This window comes from Eubalaena glacialis, chromosome 3 (assembly GCF_028564815.1).
Source record: "Eubalaena glacialis isolate mEubGla1 chromosome 3, mEubGla1.1.hap2.+ XY, whole genome shotgun sequence".
Classification (NCBI taxonomy): Eukaryota; Metazoa; Chordata; class Mammalia; order Artiodactyla; family Balaenidae; genus Eubalaena; species Eubalaena glacialis.
The window spans coordinates 147,195,037-147,212,616 of record NC_083718.1 but is presented as its reverse complement, the minus strand read 5'-3'; the positions used below and the strand labels follow the sequence as shown (position 1 = coordinate 147,212,616).

General features: G+C 34.7%; 1 protein-coding gene across 4 annotated transcripts in view; it reads left to right on the top strand.

Moving 5' to 3' along the window:
- Positions 1–17,580, top strand: part of PRKAA2 (protein kinase AMP-activated catalytic subunit alpha 2) — a 57,985-nt gene that overhangs the window by 39,595 nt on the left and 810 nt on the right. For 3 of the 4 annotated variants that reach the window (XM_061186531.1, XM_061186532.1, XM_061186533.1), the window contains 6 exons: positions 2,489–2,582; positions 3,163–3,307; positions 4,544–4,631; positions 6,049–6,273; positions 13,711–14,215; positions 16,512–16,638. In XM_061186531.1, coding sequence (XP_061042514.1) covers positions 2,489–2,582; positions 3,163–3,307; positions 4,544–4,631; positions 6,049–6,273; positions 13,711–14,215; positions 16,512–16,638 — 1,184 coding nt within the window. Of the gene's footprint in view, positions 1–2,488; positions 2,583–3,162; positions 3,308–4,543; positions 4,632–6,048; positions 6,274–13,710; positions 14,216–16,511; positions 16,639–17,580 lie in introns of those variants that run through there. The other variant, XM_061186535.1, reaches the window with a different exon arrangement.

Genomic DNA, 17,580 nt, shown 5'->3' with positions numbered 1-17,580 from the left:
TAGAACTGAGGAGTCAAGGAAGTTAGAGGGCATGTATTGGGCAGATCATCTATATGGATATTTTGTTCACCCGGAATGATGACAGCATTAGCAGTGGGGAAAAAGACATTAAGTCAAAATGAGAGGGAGTTGACAGCGAGGTTGGTTGATGACTATAACAAGAAAAGGTATTGGGTAGTGTAATCTGGTGGCCTGCACTTCAGAGACAGTGGGGTTTTTGAGGAAGGATTTCCTTTAGACCATAGTTCATTACTAGACTCTGGAAATTGGCCAGCATTTAAAATTTCATTGTGAGTTAATAAAATCTAGGCTGTGATCAGTAATGGCTGCTAATATCTCAAAAAAGAGACAGATATCCTACACCTGTGGCTGGAAGCACATACCACCATCTAGTCTTTAAGAAGAAAATTAAAATCAAACTGAAATCTGATCAAGCCTCTGGATCCAACAGTATTTACTGAAGACTGCAATATACTCGGAGGAATCAGCAACTAAATTTATTAGAATTGCGTCACTTTTCTCTTTTACCCCAAAGATGTACAAAGCAGAAAAGTGACTGAGAATTCTGTTACTGAATTAGATCAGCCTACAGTGAAGTGACACAGTGGGTGCTCCTGTTCCTCACTATTCATTTTATTCAATTAGAGTTTGCTGCCTGTTAGGATTGCTTTTATAGAACCATTTTTTTCCTCGAGTTCTCAGGGAAGATTCCCTTTTCGCAGTTCATTTGAAGTAGACTCAACCTTATTTGCCAGTTATATTAGTTTATTCTGTGTAAAGTGGGGTACCTTGTCATTTTTCATCCCAAAGACTAACGATGGCTATTATAAATATTTCTTCTGAAAGTCTGTAATCATTTTCAATACTACAGCTTTAATTTTTACTTTTTTCTAATTCTTTTTTTAATTGAAGCATAGTTGATTTACAGTGTTGTGTTAATATTTTACTTTTTGCAAGTGTTTAATTTATACATGATGTGTCCTCTTTTAAAATATGTAGTATATAGTTATATCACCAACTTCCTGGTCATTTTTTCCCTCCTCTTTTATGAAGACTAGTAACCAGAACCGCCATTTAGAACATGCTCTCTTTTTTGCACCTTAATAATAAAAGGTGCCCCATCTGGGTGGACTAATTACCAAAATGTTCCCCTGCTTCTGGCATATCCTGTGTCAAGGCATACTGCCTACAGGGGGGCATCTGGGCCACTTCTCAGCCCCTGCTTGTGCCTTCCACTGGGTGCCTTTAAGCCATGCAGAACTGCCAGCTACACTTAGTGGCTTTAAATAGCAACTCAGTGTAAATTAGATATTGCTCATGATCAACCAGATTATAAATAACTCTTTATAAATAAAGCAGAGTAGAACAATTTTTCTTTTATATGTGTTAAATGCAACCTTCATTTAAAACATTAGTGTTATATTTAACTTGTTTTTAAAGTTTTCAAAACTCTGGTACAATTGTGTGTGTATGTGGAAGTTGTAGTTTTTTAGGAAAAATTTTATTTTGTCAAATAGAGCTAAGGTTCTTTATTGTTTTATGTGCTCAGCTTTGAGTGCCTAGAAAATGTACATATATATTTTCACACACATAAACACACACACATATGTAAATACATACATCTATTTAATTTTTTATTATGGAAATTTCATAATGAATACAACAGTAAAGTAATGAAGCCTCATTTATCTGTCATTCAGCTTCAACAGTTATTAGTGTATTGTTTTATCTGCTTCCTGCTACTTCTCCCACCCCAAATTATTTTGAAGCAAATCCCAAATAGTATGTTTTTAGTCTGTAAATTCTTCAGTATCTACTGTGGTAATTTAAAGGCTCTATTTTAATAAAACAAGCACAGTTCAGTATCACACCTAAACAGTTAGAATATTATGAACCATCCAGTCTGTATTCAGATTTTCTTGATTGTTTCATAAATGGTTTTTAAAGTTGGTTTGTTTGAACTGGATTGAAAGAAAACAAGTCTATACAGTATAATTGGTCAATATGTCTCTTGATTTGCTTTTAATCTATACCTTCCCTTCCCTTTTTTTGCATTTCATTTTTTGAGGAAAGGATCATTTGTCTACTTTTTAGATTTTGCTGATTTGTATCCCTTTTGGTATCATTTTACCTTTCCAAGAATATTTTTCACTTATGTTTAAATATAAGCTACCTCATCTCTATAGACTACAAACAAATTTTTGTTTAAATGGAAAAATTGATGCTTAATTTAGTTGTTGAGGAATGAAGGATTTTGTAAACGTGAAAGGGGGGATCTGAAGGGAAGTCTATAAGCCCTAGGAAGTAATTGAGTTTTGTGAAGCTTCGTGTTTATAGCTCTGTGATTATTTTGATAACATTATATAATTTGTTGCCATCTTAAAATATTGTAGAATACTGGAATACCAATTTATAGCAAGAATGGATGTACTAGGTTGATTCTGGTTACAGTAACATTTTTTATTAAATTTTTTCATTTACAAAAAAGATACCAGGTGATCAGCACTCCAACAGATTTTTTTATGGTAATGGAATATGTGTCTGGTGGTGAATTATTTGACTACATCTGTAAACATGGACGGGTGAGTAACATGCTGTTTAGTACAATAAGCCCTTAAGCTAAAAAAGAAGAAAGTAGTGAGAAATAGCAAACCACAAAGGTATCTTCAGAGTCGGGGTTGCTTCTGTAATAATGTCTAACTAAACATACAGAGTATTAGATATATTTTTCCTTAAAAAGTACACCTTATGAAATACTGATTTTAGGAAATATATTCCACTTAATTGCCAACGTGAAAAGCCTATGCTTTTCAAAATGAAAAATCAGTTCCATAACATCATGTTGAAGCTTCAGTTATTTCCTTTTCTTTGCAATTTCACGTAAGTTCTGTTTTAGATTATGTTTTACTTGTTGATTCCCTGAAACATTGTGCACACTTAGTAATATTAATTGAAAATGAACTGCCTAGCAGCAAAGAAAAACCTGTTGATAGACATGTTGAGCTTGAATGCAAGTTTTTGGCTTGTTTGTCTCATTTGTTGAGAATTCTAGCACAGTTCTGATTAGCGTACTCAGTTATATTTAGGCTGATTATGAAACTAAAACTTTTGCTATGTCGATGTCCCAAATGTTCTTAGTGCAGTTTCTTTTATACCTGATAGGTTGAAGAGATGGAAGCCAGGCGCCTCTTTCAGCAGATTCTGTCTGCCGTGGATTACTGTCACAGGCATATGGTCGTTCATCGAGACCTGAAACCAGAGAACGTGCTATTGGATGCACACATGAATGCCAAGATAGCTGATTTTGGTATGTAACTCCAGGGTTGTTTAGAAGTATGCTAGCTGCCTTTGCAAGTGTGTCAGTACCAACTCTTAATGAACTAAGAACTTTCAACTTCATTCATGTAAATCCTATACCGTGAAAAGGGATTAGTTGGACAGTCTGCACGCTAGCTTGTTCTATTCATTTAAACCACTTTTTAAAAATGCAAGTATTTCTAGAGACATTCAGAGGGCTTGCGTCAAGGTAAATCCACTCAATCTGCATTGCTTCCTGAGGAAATGAGACTTAACTGTTTTTTTGTGAGGGCCACAAACTCCTTTGAAAACCTAATGAAAGTATGGGCACTTTCCCTGATAAATGCACTTAAATGGAGGTACATGAAAATTTGCACGCAGTTTTGGAGCGTTGGAGTCCTTCTGAATTGATCGAGGAGGAATGTCAGTGGACTATGGGTAACAGGTAACAACTTGGTAGAAGAATAAGAGTTTTTGTTGGTGGTAAAATAAGAGAGTAAAATGTAATTTTTATGCACCAAACACTTTCTGGGATAAACATACTTGGACAGGGTGCCATAGTAGAGGAAAGGATTAGAAAGTGAGAGATTATAGAAAGAGATGAAAAGGTATCAGAGTTCAGCATTACTTATTTAAAATTTTTGTCTGTACCTTGTCTTTAATCTAAAAGCCAGGAAAGTCATTTTCCTATTTCTCTTCCTTCTCTAAATCACAAAGCTCATTTAGTGCTGTAGTTCAACTAGATTTCTGGTTCAATGGAATATTTTTCTGCGTTGAATTAAAGCTTTCCAAATTAAAAACTTTTGGAACGTAATGTTTATAAATTGGAGCCTATCTGATTTCTACTTAGAGATTTTTAAAAATGCCTTTGAAAGCAGAGTATAAAAAAGTAAGAGTAGTCTCTATTTTCTTTCATTTGCAGAAGTGGGTAAATAATATTTTGATGCTTTTATGTTTGGAAAAGTTCATATAATTTAGAATAACCTCATATTTGTGAAGTGAATCAACATTCTTATTTAGAAAAGGAGTTTAGTTTCAATCTTAGGCATGGTGTGCTTTAGCTTTTTTGTCATGTATGAGCACTCTGAAATGGAGTCTTTCTAGTTCAACAGATGCTTTCTACTGCTTTTTAAAATAAACATTATGATATGTGAGGCATTACAGACCTGACGTTTTTCCTTATGCATTTATCTATATTTAGTTTTAAACATGTAGCACCAGGTAAACATATTACTCTTATTTTCAGGATTATCTAATATGATGTCAGATGGTGAATTTCTGCGCACTAGTTGTGGCTCCCCAAATTATGCAGCACCTGAAGTCATCTCAGGCAGGTAATAATATATCAGTGAAGAGTAAGCTTTTTGTAATGCTTTGTTCATTCTGATAACATTTAACTATAATATATTCTCTTTGGAAGATAAGATTTTTAACATAATAGAAACATATTGTCCCTTTAATTTTTCTATTGTTGAAGAGAGATTACTTATATTAAACAATTTTTTAAAACATTTGATTTAGATTTTGTTATGGATGTATTTAAGGAGTTTTTCCACTAAAAATTGAAAAAAAAACTTGATTTCTTTTTTTCATTTTAGAAAATTGCATCTAGGAGAGCAAGCATTTGCTGCATTTAAGCTAGTGTCATTATTTCTTCTCAGACACAGTCCTTTAATAATTCTGTATATACTCTTTTATAAAGCATACAGAGTATTGTTTTTATGTTTTGTTTTTAGAAGAATGAGGTTTTCTGGGGGGACAGTATTGTCATTTCATGAAGTTAACTGCACAAGAGAAGACTCTGTAATTATTCATGTAACTTACTCATTGGTACATTTTTTAAATGTTTATACAGATTGCAGTGATAAATTCAAGTCTTCTATGGTGACCAATGTCTGATTTTAAAAGTTTACAGAATTCTGTGAGAGAAAATAAAGAAAAGGTATTATTGCAGATATAGCAGTTTGGACTATACAGCAAACAATGTAAATAATGGACAGCAATTTTTATTGAAATGGCGTGTATTTTTTTAATTGGAATTGTAGAGATCTACTTTGTTACCTCAGACTTAGGTTTGAGTTTGGTAATGTGCTATCAGGGGAATCTTAATAATGTAGAAAGGTGAGAGGAAAAAGGAACAACATTCTAGGCATAGGTTTTCTGGATAAAGGTAATCTTAGTCCCAGGGGCTACCAGGTGGTTAGAATGAAAGTAGTAGGTACCCAGGATAATGTGATACAGCATGAATACTGTGAAAGAGATTGCAGTAGGACTAGTTAGGTACTTTACTATTTCAAATATTCTTTAAAATAGGTGTGCCAGGCATAAACATTCTATTATATATGCATTTTCTTTTAATAGCTTTATGGTAAGAAGATATAGCCTATACACTATATAGTATTGCTTTTCTTCAAGTTTCTGGTCATCCACTTCGATGTTTCTATCAAAAATCAACCATAGAAAGTTTCATATTTTTTAATTAGTCAATTAGTAACTTCAGTTTAGTTTGTGTCAAAAAAATAAAAATACTATTTTCTCTTGGGAAATTTGAATAGTATTTGGTTAGACCACTTATTCTTTCTGGGGAACAACCATTGAGTGTTGGGGAGCGGCCACGGACTTCACTAAAGACCTTGGAAAGCAATACATATAGAGTCTATACTGTGTATATAAGTACATATAGAAACAGGGTACACGTGGATGGGAAGTGGCACTTGCATTTCAGGTGTGTGTTCTCATCTTTTCCCCTAGGTTGTACGCAGGTCCTGAAGTTGATATCTGGAGCTGCGGTGTTATTTTGTACGCTCTTCTCTGTGGCACCCTCCCGTTTGACGATGAGCATGTGCCTACGTTGTTTAAGAAGATCCGAGGGGGCGTATTCTATATCCCAGAATATCTCAATCGCTCCGTTGCCACTCTCCTGATGCATATGCTACAGGTTGACCCCCTGAAACGAGCAACTATCAAAGACATAAGGTGAATAGTCTTTTTGTTGCTATTAAGTACATATTCTAGTATTAATATTAGTACCACTACCTGAATGGCTGCTTTATGTTAGGCACTGTAACACTTGATTTTATACGAATTTTACTTTCCTTATTACATAAAGCTGATCCTGTCACTCAACTTTTAAATATTTCAGATTGTTTCCCAAACTTTTCAGTGTAGGTAACAAAACATCCAAGGCCCTTCCTAGTAAAGGCTCAACGCTGTACCCCTTATACCAGAGCTTCAGCCACAGTGAACTTTTCCTTGTTCCTCAAACATAATGCATATTTTATGCCTCATGTCTTTGTTTATATTATTCCCTTTGCCTCTGATGCCTTTTCTGCATTTTTGGACCTGAAAGATTTCCATTCATCCTTTAAAATTCTGCTCACTTATCACCTTCCTTGTGAAATCACTTCTGATTCTCCTGGGAAGTTTTAGTTGCTTCCACTTCTGTGATTTCCACATTTTGTTCATGCTTTCATTCTTTCATTCTCATTCTGTATCTAGTTGTTTTCAGTGTATCTTTCTCCTCTCTTGTAACTATAAAAGGGTAGAGAGAGTGTTTTATCATCTTTGTATATACAGTGCTAGAAGGCCTAGAAATATAGTATACACTCAGAAAGTATTTGAATAAGGTTCAAATGGAAAAACAGGGTGAGAGTTATATATTTTACATACGGTTGATGAAATAAACCATAAAAAGTTTTGCTAAGATTTTGAATCCAAAAATAGCTGCTAGTGGGTTTGCTGAGAAGGATTTCTTGTTATGTGAGAAACTTTGGAAAGTGCAGTTGCTGGTGTTACTGTGAATATGACCTTTATATAGCACACACAAGTCAGGATGATTCATTGCCTTCTACTTTTTATTTATCAGTCATGTTTCTTAGAGGGTTTTTTGTTCTTACCTAACATTTCATCAGGTATTTATTTGCAAACGCATTCTTTTGACATCTTTCCAGAATACTTTGCCTTGTCTTCATAAGCCAGAATATGACTCTTGGAATATCTAAATGGTGGCTGAGGTAGTTGTTTTTGTGACTGCTGCTGATCTCTTTTGCACTCCCGTTGCATTCGTGTACTGTTTTCTTCCCCCAGCCTCTCTTAGTGTTCCAGGCTTCATACATAAAAATGTAAAATTGTAAATTAGAACCAGATTTAGTTATGGAAATGGACTTAGTAGGGAAAAACTCTTTTGTGTTCATAGTCCTTTAGAATAAATAGTTCACTTAATTGGCTTTTCCTTAGAAAGAAAATTGGCTTTTCCTTAGAAAAGAAAATTAAGTATGCTAATATATATATACTTGCACCTGTTTGTATCAGCACATACATTTAGAATAGTAAATGTACTGATTCTGTTATATTAAAACAGGTGTCTGTATATTTACAAGCTTTAGAAGAAAAATGTAAATAAAAGTCTACTAGGATGAGTTAATTTACACATATGTAGGTGGTATAAAATAGTGGCAACCATCTCTGTACTTAAAATAATAACTTGAATTTATAGTTTTCATCATTTTCTTATTTATCCATATTCTGTTTGTTAATGTTTGGGAGTTCTTCATTTGACAAAATATGGTTCAACAGAGTTACTAATTATTGAACGATTATTATATAACAGGCATTTTGCTAGATACTTGACATATTTTATTACATTGATTCTTAATAGGTAACTACTATTATTCTCATTTTACAAACCATGAAACTGAAGCTTAGAAAGGTTATGTTTCGATTTATGTATCTGTTTGCCCCTATTAAATTTTAGGTTCCTTTAAATTAGGGACCAAGTATTAATATGTTCTAGGCATTGTGCATTTGATATGAACTAAGTTTTGAGTAAATCTGTATTTGTGAAAATTACCCAGCTAATAAGAGGCAGGCAGAAGTAGGGCTCAGAAATTGCCTGATTCAGAACCTGTACTACTTCCGCTAATCCAGCTTGGCACACCAGTTCTATGACATCCATCCTTTCTCCAACATACCATGATATGTTATATTTCTCTCATGTTACCACATTCTGTCTTACAGTTACAGGCACACCTAGTTTTATTGTGCTTCACTTTACTGTGCTGTTAAGATACTGTGTTTTTTACAAATTGAAGGTTTGTGGGAACCTTGTGTTGTCAGATGATGGTTAGCATTTTTTATCAATAAAGTGTTTTTAATTAAGGTATACACACTGCTTTTTTAGACATAATGCTATTGCAAACATAATAGACTACAGTATACTCTAAATGTAATTTTTATATGCACTGGGAAACCGAAATATTGGTGACTTGCTTTATTGCAATATTCGCCTTATTGCAGTGGTCTGGAACCAAACCAGCAATCTCTCTAAGGTATGCCTGTATTTTTGTATAGATCTTTTTTTTCTTTTAAGATGGTAAGCTATTGGAGGTTAGAAAATATATCTCAGTGTTTATTCGTTCATTTAATCATTTTTGCTTTTATTTATTTAACATCTACTCTGTTTAAGGTCCTATGCTAGGTGCTGGGAATATATTGGTAGGCAAGACAGACATTGTCTTCAGGAAAATCACATCTTTAAGTGTCGTAAGCTTAGTATTACTGTTAATGTTATTGTGGTTAAAAGTGAGTGTCTGAAGTTCAACTGTCTAATTACAAATTCTGATTCTTTGTTTACTAGCTATTGGCTTATTCCTTATAACTCTTCATGCTTTAGGTACATAATATATAGTGGAATTGTTTGGAGGATAGTCTTAGGTTGAACCATATGAATTTACTGTTTCTGTAGGTCTAAACACAGTTGAATATTAGAAACTGCAAACATTCATCCTAATGTAATTAAAGCTTTTCGAATAATGCCCAGCATACAATATTAGCTATTAATATTATTTTAAAGTGAATATATAAGGACCTTTTAGCTGCACTTAAAGAAGTTTGCACACATTGTGAAGTTTCTAAAATTTGATTGGTAGTCATCATAACTCATTTAGTCTTAAGTCATATATCAAAATCAGGTACTAGGCAATAGTGACAGAGGGACATAATTTCTGGTGGCTGTGTAGTAACCCATATGAAATGAATTGATTTTGTCTCAGGTGAACCTTCATAAACATCCTGGTTACTGCTTACCTTGGTCAAGTTAATTTAGAAATTGACTCCTGAAAATTAAAAGCTGGAAGTATGGCTTTTTTTTTTTTTTTTTACATGTGGAGTGTTGCTTTATTATTATAATTATTTTTTTTAATTGAAGTATAGTTGATTTACAAGGTCATGTCGGTTTCAGGTGTACAGCACAGTGACTCAGTTACACACACACGTATATGTATATATATGTATGTATATATTCCTTTTCGGATTCTTTTCCGTTATAGGTTATTACAAAATACTGAGTATAGTTCCCTGTGCTATACAGTAGGTTCTTATTGCTTATCTATTTTATATATAGTAGTGTATATATATTAATCCCAACCTCCTAATTTATTCCTCCCCCAACCCCAAAGTATGGCTTTTTAATTGGCACTGTTGTTATTATGAAGAACTGTGGTTCTTTTTCTGAATTAATTGGAAATGAAAATTTAGATTACTTCTCTATTTTTTTTTAAACATTTATTGGTATAATTCACATACCATAAATTTGCTTCTTTAAATTGTATGATTCAGTGGTTTTTAGTATGTTCACAAAGTTATACAGTCATCACCACTGTCTAATTCTAGAACATTTTTCTCATCCCCAAAAGAAACTCTATACCCATTTCCTCCTCCTTGCAGCCCCTGGCAACCACTAATCTACTTTCTGTCTTTATGGATTTCCCTCTTCTGGACATTTCATATAAATGGAATCATACGGCATGTGGCCTTTTGAGTCTGGCTTCTCTCACTTAGCATGATGTTTTCAATGTTCTTTCATGCTGTAGCATGTATCAGTACATCGTTACTTTTTTGCTTGAAAAATATTCCATTGTTTAGATATACTAAATTTTGTTTATCTGTTCATCACTTAATGGATATTTGAGTTGTTTCCACTTTTTGGCTCTTTCATAATGTTGCCATGAACATTTATGTATAGGTTTTTAAATGGTCATATGTTTTTATTCCTCTTGCATAGATGCCTAGAATTTGTAATTGTTGTACGTTGTTGTTGCTCTTGTTTGTTAAGTGATTTTATTGAACTAATTCCGTAAGTCTATATTCTTTGTCATGGGTGGCCACTAAAGTCTCTGCTTGGTTAGCTTAATGGTCAGCTAATTGTTAGACAAAGCTTTCCTTAAAGGCCTTGATCTAATAAGTCTCCCAGCCTTTGCTGAGGGACTTTGTGTGCATGTTGGGGTGTGTCTTCAGTGCTTTAATGAAAAGCTCATAACTCTGCATTAGTCTTCATTCCTGCTAGCACAGGGCCTCAAAGTCAACCAGTGATGAGAAATCAGGGCCTTTCTTGGAAATGAACACAGCCCTGCATTTGTGAGTCCCAGGATTATATAAGAGTATTTCAAGGACCCCTATGGAACTTATTTCCCTAACTTTTCCTTTTTAGTTTTTTGACGAGCTTCTTGTTTGCTCCAACTCTTATTGCTGCTTTTAGCAGCTGGGATGTTAGACAGTTGCCATTGATTGTTTTTGACAAATGTTCTGGGGAGAAGGCTTTGTAGAGGGAGCTCTGAGTCAGGTCAGATGAAGACAGGGCTTGAGTGTAGAGGTTTCCAGAGATCTGCCAGCCATGTCAAATAACGACAGTTCTCTTGGGATAGGACTTTTGGAGAACTCTAAACCTATTCTTCTCCCCATCCCCCCACCAGTGGTTGCTAGATGCTGGTTTTTGGGGCTACAATGATTGTGAGGCTGTTGGTTTTCAAGGCTACCGTAGAAATGGGGAAAGGAGATGGATATGGAGTAACTTAACACTTTATTGACTGGGGGATTTTTGCAGAAACTAACACCTGTGGCTGTAATACGTCTCTGGTCAAAAATGTGTTAAAGTGTCACAAATCTCACTGTTCTTACTGAGACTCGGCCAATTTTTTAAACAAACACTCCTCAGATTATTACAGGCCTTTGGTTAATTTCCAGAGTTCTGAAAAAGTTGATTTTGACAACTTTCACTAGTAATCTCATTTCTGTTATGGAAGAATAGAATTTTTGGAGTTCATTCAAAAGTGTTCATCTTCCCTATTTGTCATTGATATTTTAAAAACGTTAGATGTGTAACACTTTATTTTTTTCTATTATTTCTTTTGAAAAAATTAGTATCCACCAGTCATTTTTATTGCTAAACATTTATTTAAGTGCTTATTATTATCATGATATAGCAATTAAACACATTATGAATTCATTTTTGACTTCATTGGCTATTCATCGTTTATTCTGCATTTATTGAATATTTACTCTGTACTGGGTCCTGGAATGCAGGTGAATAAGGCATGGTCCCTGTTTCAAGGAGTTCCCAGTTTAGTGGGGAGGATTAAGAAAAAAAACTGTAACAACCATAAGAAAGTATGAGTGTTATAATAGCATCACCTACTAGAAGCTGTAGAAGTTTCGTCTCTGTGTATATACTCAAGGCCTGGCACACCATCATTTCTCACTTGGGCTATTGCGCTAGCATCCTCCTCCTCCTCATCATTATTACTCTTATCTTTTCAATTCAATTTCTTTATCACAAGCAGAATGATCTTTACAGAATGCAAATTAGATCATGTCACGCCTGTCTCTTTAAAATCTTTCAGTTATTTTCATCACCCATAGGTTCATCCAGAAACCTTTTTTATAGCCTACAGCTGTCAGAAATACCTGATATCTTTTGCCACTCCAACCCGTAACTCATTATGATTTCATGAGTGTGACCTCAGTCCAGTTCCTTGAACATAGCAAAATTTTTTCTTATCTCAGAGTCTTTGCATATATTGTTTCTTTTGCTGGGGATACCTGTTCCCCAGCTCTAGTTAGCTGACTTCTAGTCATTCTGGTATCTGCTTAAATATTACTGAGGGTGGCTTCCTTAATCACCTACCTCCCATTCTGAATTATATACTCTTATTTTACCCTGTACTTTTCACTCATAATCTTTATCACAGGATTTTTATATTTGTATATTTGTAACTATATATTCATTTTTGAGAGTGTTTGTTTAATCTGTATTCAGCTAGAATATAATTTCTGTGAGAAGGAGTGTGCCTTTTTACCACGGTTATGTCCTTAGTAAATATTCATAAATGAATTAGTCAGTAGAAGGCATTCAGGTAAAATATATACTGAGCTAAATTTTGCTTAGGGGGTGCCCAATTTACCATGTAGCAATGCTTACACAATCTTGAAGGAATAGTACATGTGTTAGTTAAATGAAAAGGGGTGGGATATTCTAGGGTGGCAATAGTAACATCATATGCAAAGGCCCAGAAGAGTGAGAAAATAAGATCTAGGAGACTGGTTCTCAAATATTTTGGTTTGAGTACCCCTTTACAGTCTTAAAATGGAGGACTCCAAAGAGTCTTTTTTTAAATATAGGTCATATTTATCAATATCATATTAGAAATCAAAACTGAGAAATTTTAAAAATATTTAATTCACTTAATAATAATAAACCTACTACATGTTATTCTGAATAATATGTCTCTTATGAAAAATAACCTTATTTTCCAAAACAAGAAAATATGGTGACAAGAGTACCTTTATTTTACATTTTTCAAATCCTCTAAATCAGAGACAGCAGCTAGGTTCTCATTATCTGCTTCTTCAGTCATCTGTTGCAATATGTTGTATTAGTTGAAGTCTAGGAAAAATATCGGATCCCCAAAAAGTGGTGGGAAAAGGGAGGAACATTTTCATAGCCTTTCAGATAGTTACAGATATTTTTCTTTGATATTAAACCCAAGCTTAACATGTTAATTGCAATATCAAATAAGAAAACATATCAGTGAACTTCTGTACTTTATTACATTAAAATCCACTGGTCTATTGTGCATTTTGAGTGGCTCTTTTGCCCATGTATGATTCTGTGACATCTTGCATTGGTCATATGGAAAATATTGGGTTATTGAGGTAGACTGATGTTCCAAATGGTGACACATTTTATTATATAATATCAAATTACAGTCATTATCCTCTTCACGATAAAAGTAGAAGCTGTCAAACTCATGGAGACAGACACAAATTACACAAAATTCTAACATTTTGCTTGAAAGCTTGAATTTTATGATTGGCAACAAATATTGCCAGTTGTTTCCTTTGACGTGACAGGCTCATTTCATTTATTTTTGAGAAAATGTCAGCCAAATACCCAAGTCTGAATAATCATAGTTATTCAAGAGCAGGGATGAATCAACTTACCCAGGGTCCTTACCCAGCTAGTAAGTGACTAGAGACCAGGTCTTTCTGATTCTGTTATATTGTATTACCCCATGTCTAAATTGTTTGGGACTTGCCAAAGCATGTTCTTACAATAGTGTATTGTGGTATTTTTCCTAGAGAGCATGAATGGTTTAAACAAGATTTGCCCAGTTACTTATTTCCTGAAGACCCCTCCTATGATGCTAACGTCATTGATGATGAGGCTGTGAAAGAAGTGTGTGAAAAATTTGAGTGTACAGAATCAGAAGTAATGAACAGTTTATATAGTGGTGACCCTCAAGACCAGCTTGCAGTGGCTTATCATCTTATCATTGACAATCGGAGAATAATGAACCAAGCCAGTGAGTTCTACCTCGCCTCTAGTCCCCCAACTGGTTCTTTTATGGATGATAGTGCCATGCATATTCCCCCAGGCCTGAAACCTCATCCAGAAAGGATGCCACCTCTTGTAGCAGACAGCCCTAAAGCAAGATGTCCATTGGATGCACTGAATACAACTAAGCCCAAATCTTTAGCTGTGAAAAAAGCCAAGTGGCATCTTGGAATCCGAAGTCAAAGCAAACCATATGACATTATGGCTGAAGTTTACCGAGCTATGAAGCAGCTGGATTTTGAATGGAAGGTAGGAAATTGTAGTATATGAAGATCATTTGTAGAAGCCATTTTTTGTGTAGTAAGCTGCTCTGAGCTGCTGAGTTGAGTACTAAGGTCAATAAAAAAAGTTGGTTTTGATTTAGATATGAATTTAGTGGTCTTGATGCTTCTGGCTGATAAATCCCATTCTTTCCAATAATGTACCATGTGCATTCAAAACAAAACAAAACAAATCTCTGTAAGGATGAAGAACTGTCAATGTTGGGGACCTATGTATTTTTTTAATTACAGAATAGCATTCTTGGCTGAGAAACAAAGTTTTAATCAACTTGAAATCGCTTGAGAAATTAATCTCTTGAATTCAAGAGAATTTAATCTCTTGAATCTCTTGAGAAATCTCTTGAAAACCTGTTTCAGCATGCATCATAACAATAAAAAGTCACGTGTCTTCAAAGACACTATGTTTTTACTTTTCTCTCTCCTTTTTAAGGGAGGGTTTTTTTCTTTTTGCCAGTAGCTGTAACAGCAAGTGGTTGATACAAATTATACCATCAGGACATATTTATTCAGTAAACAAATACTTTTCTGTAAGTTGAGAAAAATCTGTCTTATTTGGCTTGTTCTTTTAGTCCTTAGTTGCGGTGTATTTTTCTTATTCTCAGCCCACATTTTACTTTTTTATTAGTGCTCAAATTCATTTCAATTCTATTTGAGTATATGTGGGGGAAAAATCAGTTTTTCATTTTCAGGTGCCTTTTACTCTTGTTCCTTTCTTGAGGACTGTGAATGTACTTTTTTTTTTTTTTAACATCTTTATTGGAGTATAATTGCTTTACAATGGTGTGTTAGTTTCTGCTTTATAACAAAGTGAATCAGTTATACATATACATATGTTCCCATATCTCTTCCCTCTTGCATCTCCCTCCCTCCCACCCTCCCTATCCCACCCCTCTAGGTGGTCACAAAGCACGGAGCTGATCTCCCTGTGCTATGCGGCTGCTTCCCACTAGCTATCTATTTTACGTTTGGTAGTGTATATATGTCCATGCCACTCTCTCACTTTGTCACAGCTTACCCTTCCCCCTCCCCATATCCTCAGGTCCATTCTCTAGTAGGTCTGTGTCTTTATTCCCATCTTACCACTAGGTTCTTCATGACCTGTTTTTTTTTTTCCCCCCTTAGATTCCATATATATGTGTTAGCATGCTGTATTTGTTTTTCTCTTTCTGACTTACTTCACTCTGTATGACAGAATCTAACTCCATCCACCTCACTACAAATAACTCAATTTCGTTTCTTTTTATGGCTGAGTAATATTCCATTGTATATATGTACCACATCTTCTTTATCCATTCATCCGATGATGGACACTTAGGTTGCTTCCATGTCCTGGCTATTGTAAATAGAACTGCAATGAACATTTTGGTACATGACTCTTTTTGAATTATGGTTTTCTCACGGTATATGCCCAGTAGTGGGATTGCTGGGTCGTATGGTAGTTCTATTTTTAGTTTTTTAAGGAACCTCCATACTGTTCTCCATAGTGGCTGTATCAATTTACATTCCCACCAACAGTGCAAGAGTGTGAACGTACTTCTAACGGAAGAAAAAAATTTTCAAACATATCATGTAAATATTCATTTGACATGTTTTTATTTCATTATTTGTACATGGAATGAATAAACAAAATAATATTTCCTTAAAACCATTTAAAAAAAAACAGATCTCCCTTTTCCGAAGCAGTTTTATTTAGTTAAAAAGGAGATGTTAATGTCTTTAAAATTCTTACTGAGAAATTTTTGGAACTAATTTGATAAGATGTTTTGAAAACCAGAATCTTCTTTATCTGAGTTGCGGTTTTATTATCTTCAAAAGGCAAATAGTGTCTTCTTTACGAGATTACTACGATACTTAAATTTTATGGCAGTACCTGTTAACAGTGCCTGATTCAAACCATTGACATGTTATTTGTCCTTTTTCTGTCTGTTCTATATTCATAGGTAAAGGTATCCAAGTTGATACCTTTGGGCAACCAAAATATTACTGATGGTTTAGAGTGGAGGCATATCTGGAAAGAAGGCTGGACTCTCTAGAGTCTCTGAGTTCCCTTTGAATTTTAACTGTTGTACACAGTACTGTTAGTGGGATTAAATAAATACTAAACTACTATGTAATGTTAAAAAAGAAAAGGTCATTCAGGAATTCCCTCTCTACCCCACCTCTATCAGTTATTTGTTTTGATATTATTCTTTGCAATAAGAATAAGGGAGATATTTTGTAGTTTGTTATTTCGAATGTTTTTCCTTAAAGACTTTTCATTTTAGGTAGTGAATGCATACCATCTACGTGTAAGAAGAAGAAATCCAGTGACTGGCAATAATGTGAAAATGAGCTTACAGCTGTACCTGGTTGACAATAGAAGCTATCTTTTGGACTTTAAAAGCATTGATGGTAAGGAAGCCATGCAGGCATGAGCTCTGAGAAGATAAAACTTGGCACTAGTTGACAAGATGTTAAACCATCTCAAAGACATGGTGGGTAGGTCTTCTATACTGGTTTTTAAGTAATCTAGATTTAACTAAAAATGTAAGTGAAACAAAAAGGATTGAAGATGTGGAAAATCTCTAATCTAGCACTTCTCCAAAAGAAGTGCTTCCTTGGTATAAAAAATGTCATTTGTAGTGTTGGCTGTGGAGAAAAGTAAGGAACAACAGGAAAGCAGTTTTTACCTAAAATTAGCTGATGTTGTTAGATTCTTTGTCACACTTCTCCATTCATCTTTTATCAGTAAGCATTATAATATCTAAACGTCATTCTTCATCAGCTTCTCTCATCTTGGGTGGCCAAGGTATCCAGATAGGCCTTTCCTGGGATTTGGGCTGGATTTTGGTGCCCATGGCCATCCAGGAGGCAGAGGAGTCAAGGGAGGCGGTCACGTCCAAGGACCTAGTGTGTGCCAAGAGTCAAACCTGGCTGAGCAAATGTGCTTATTCCACTCAGAGGCCCAAGTGGGGTACAAGTAGAATAAACCAAGAGTCCACTGCTGGATGGAACCAGAGGAAAACTGAGTTCATAATTAGGGAAGTTGTTTTCAACAGCATTTAAACATTTTTCTTGAACTGCCATCAACTATAGCTGTATTTATATGGTCCGCAGACCACCTTCATCAAAATTACCCAGAGTTCTTGTTAAAAAGAGGATTCTTAGGAACTCTCCCAGACCTAGCAAATCAGAATCTCTGGAGATGGGTCCTGGGAAACTGGGAATCTGCATTTTTAACAACAAGATTTCCCTTGCCCCTTCCCCTAGGCAGTTGCAATGTACACTGAAGGATCAGTGCAATGGTAACTTTTGTTTTTATCTTAATGATTTTTTTCTGTTGATACAACGCAA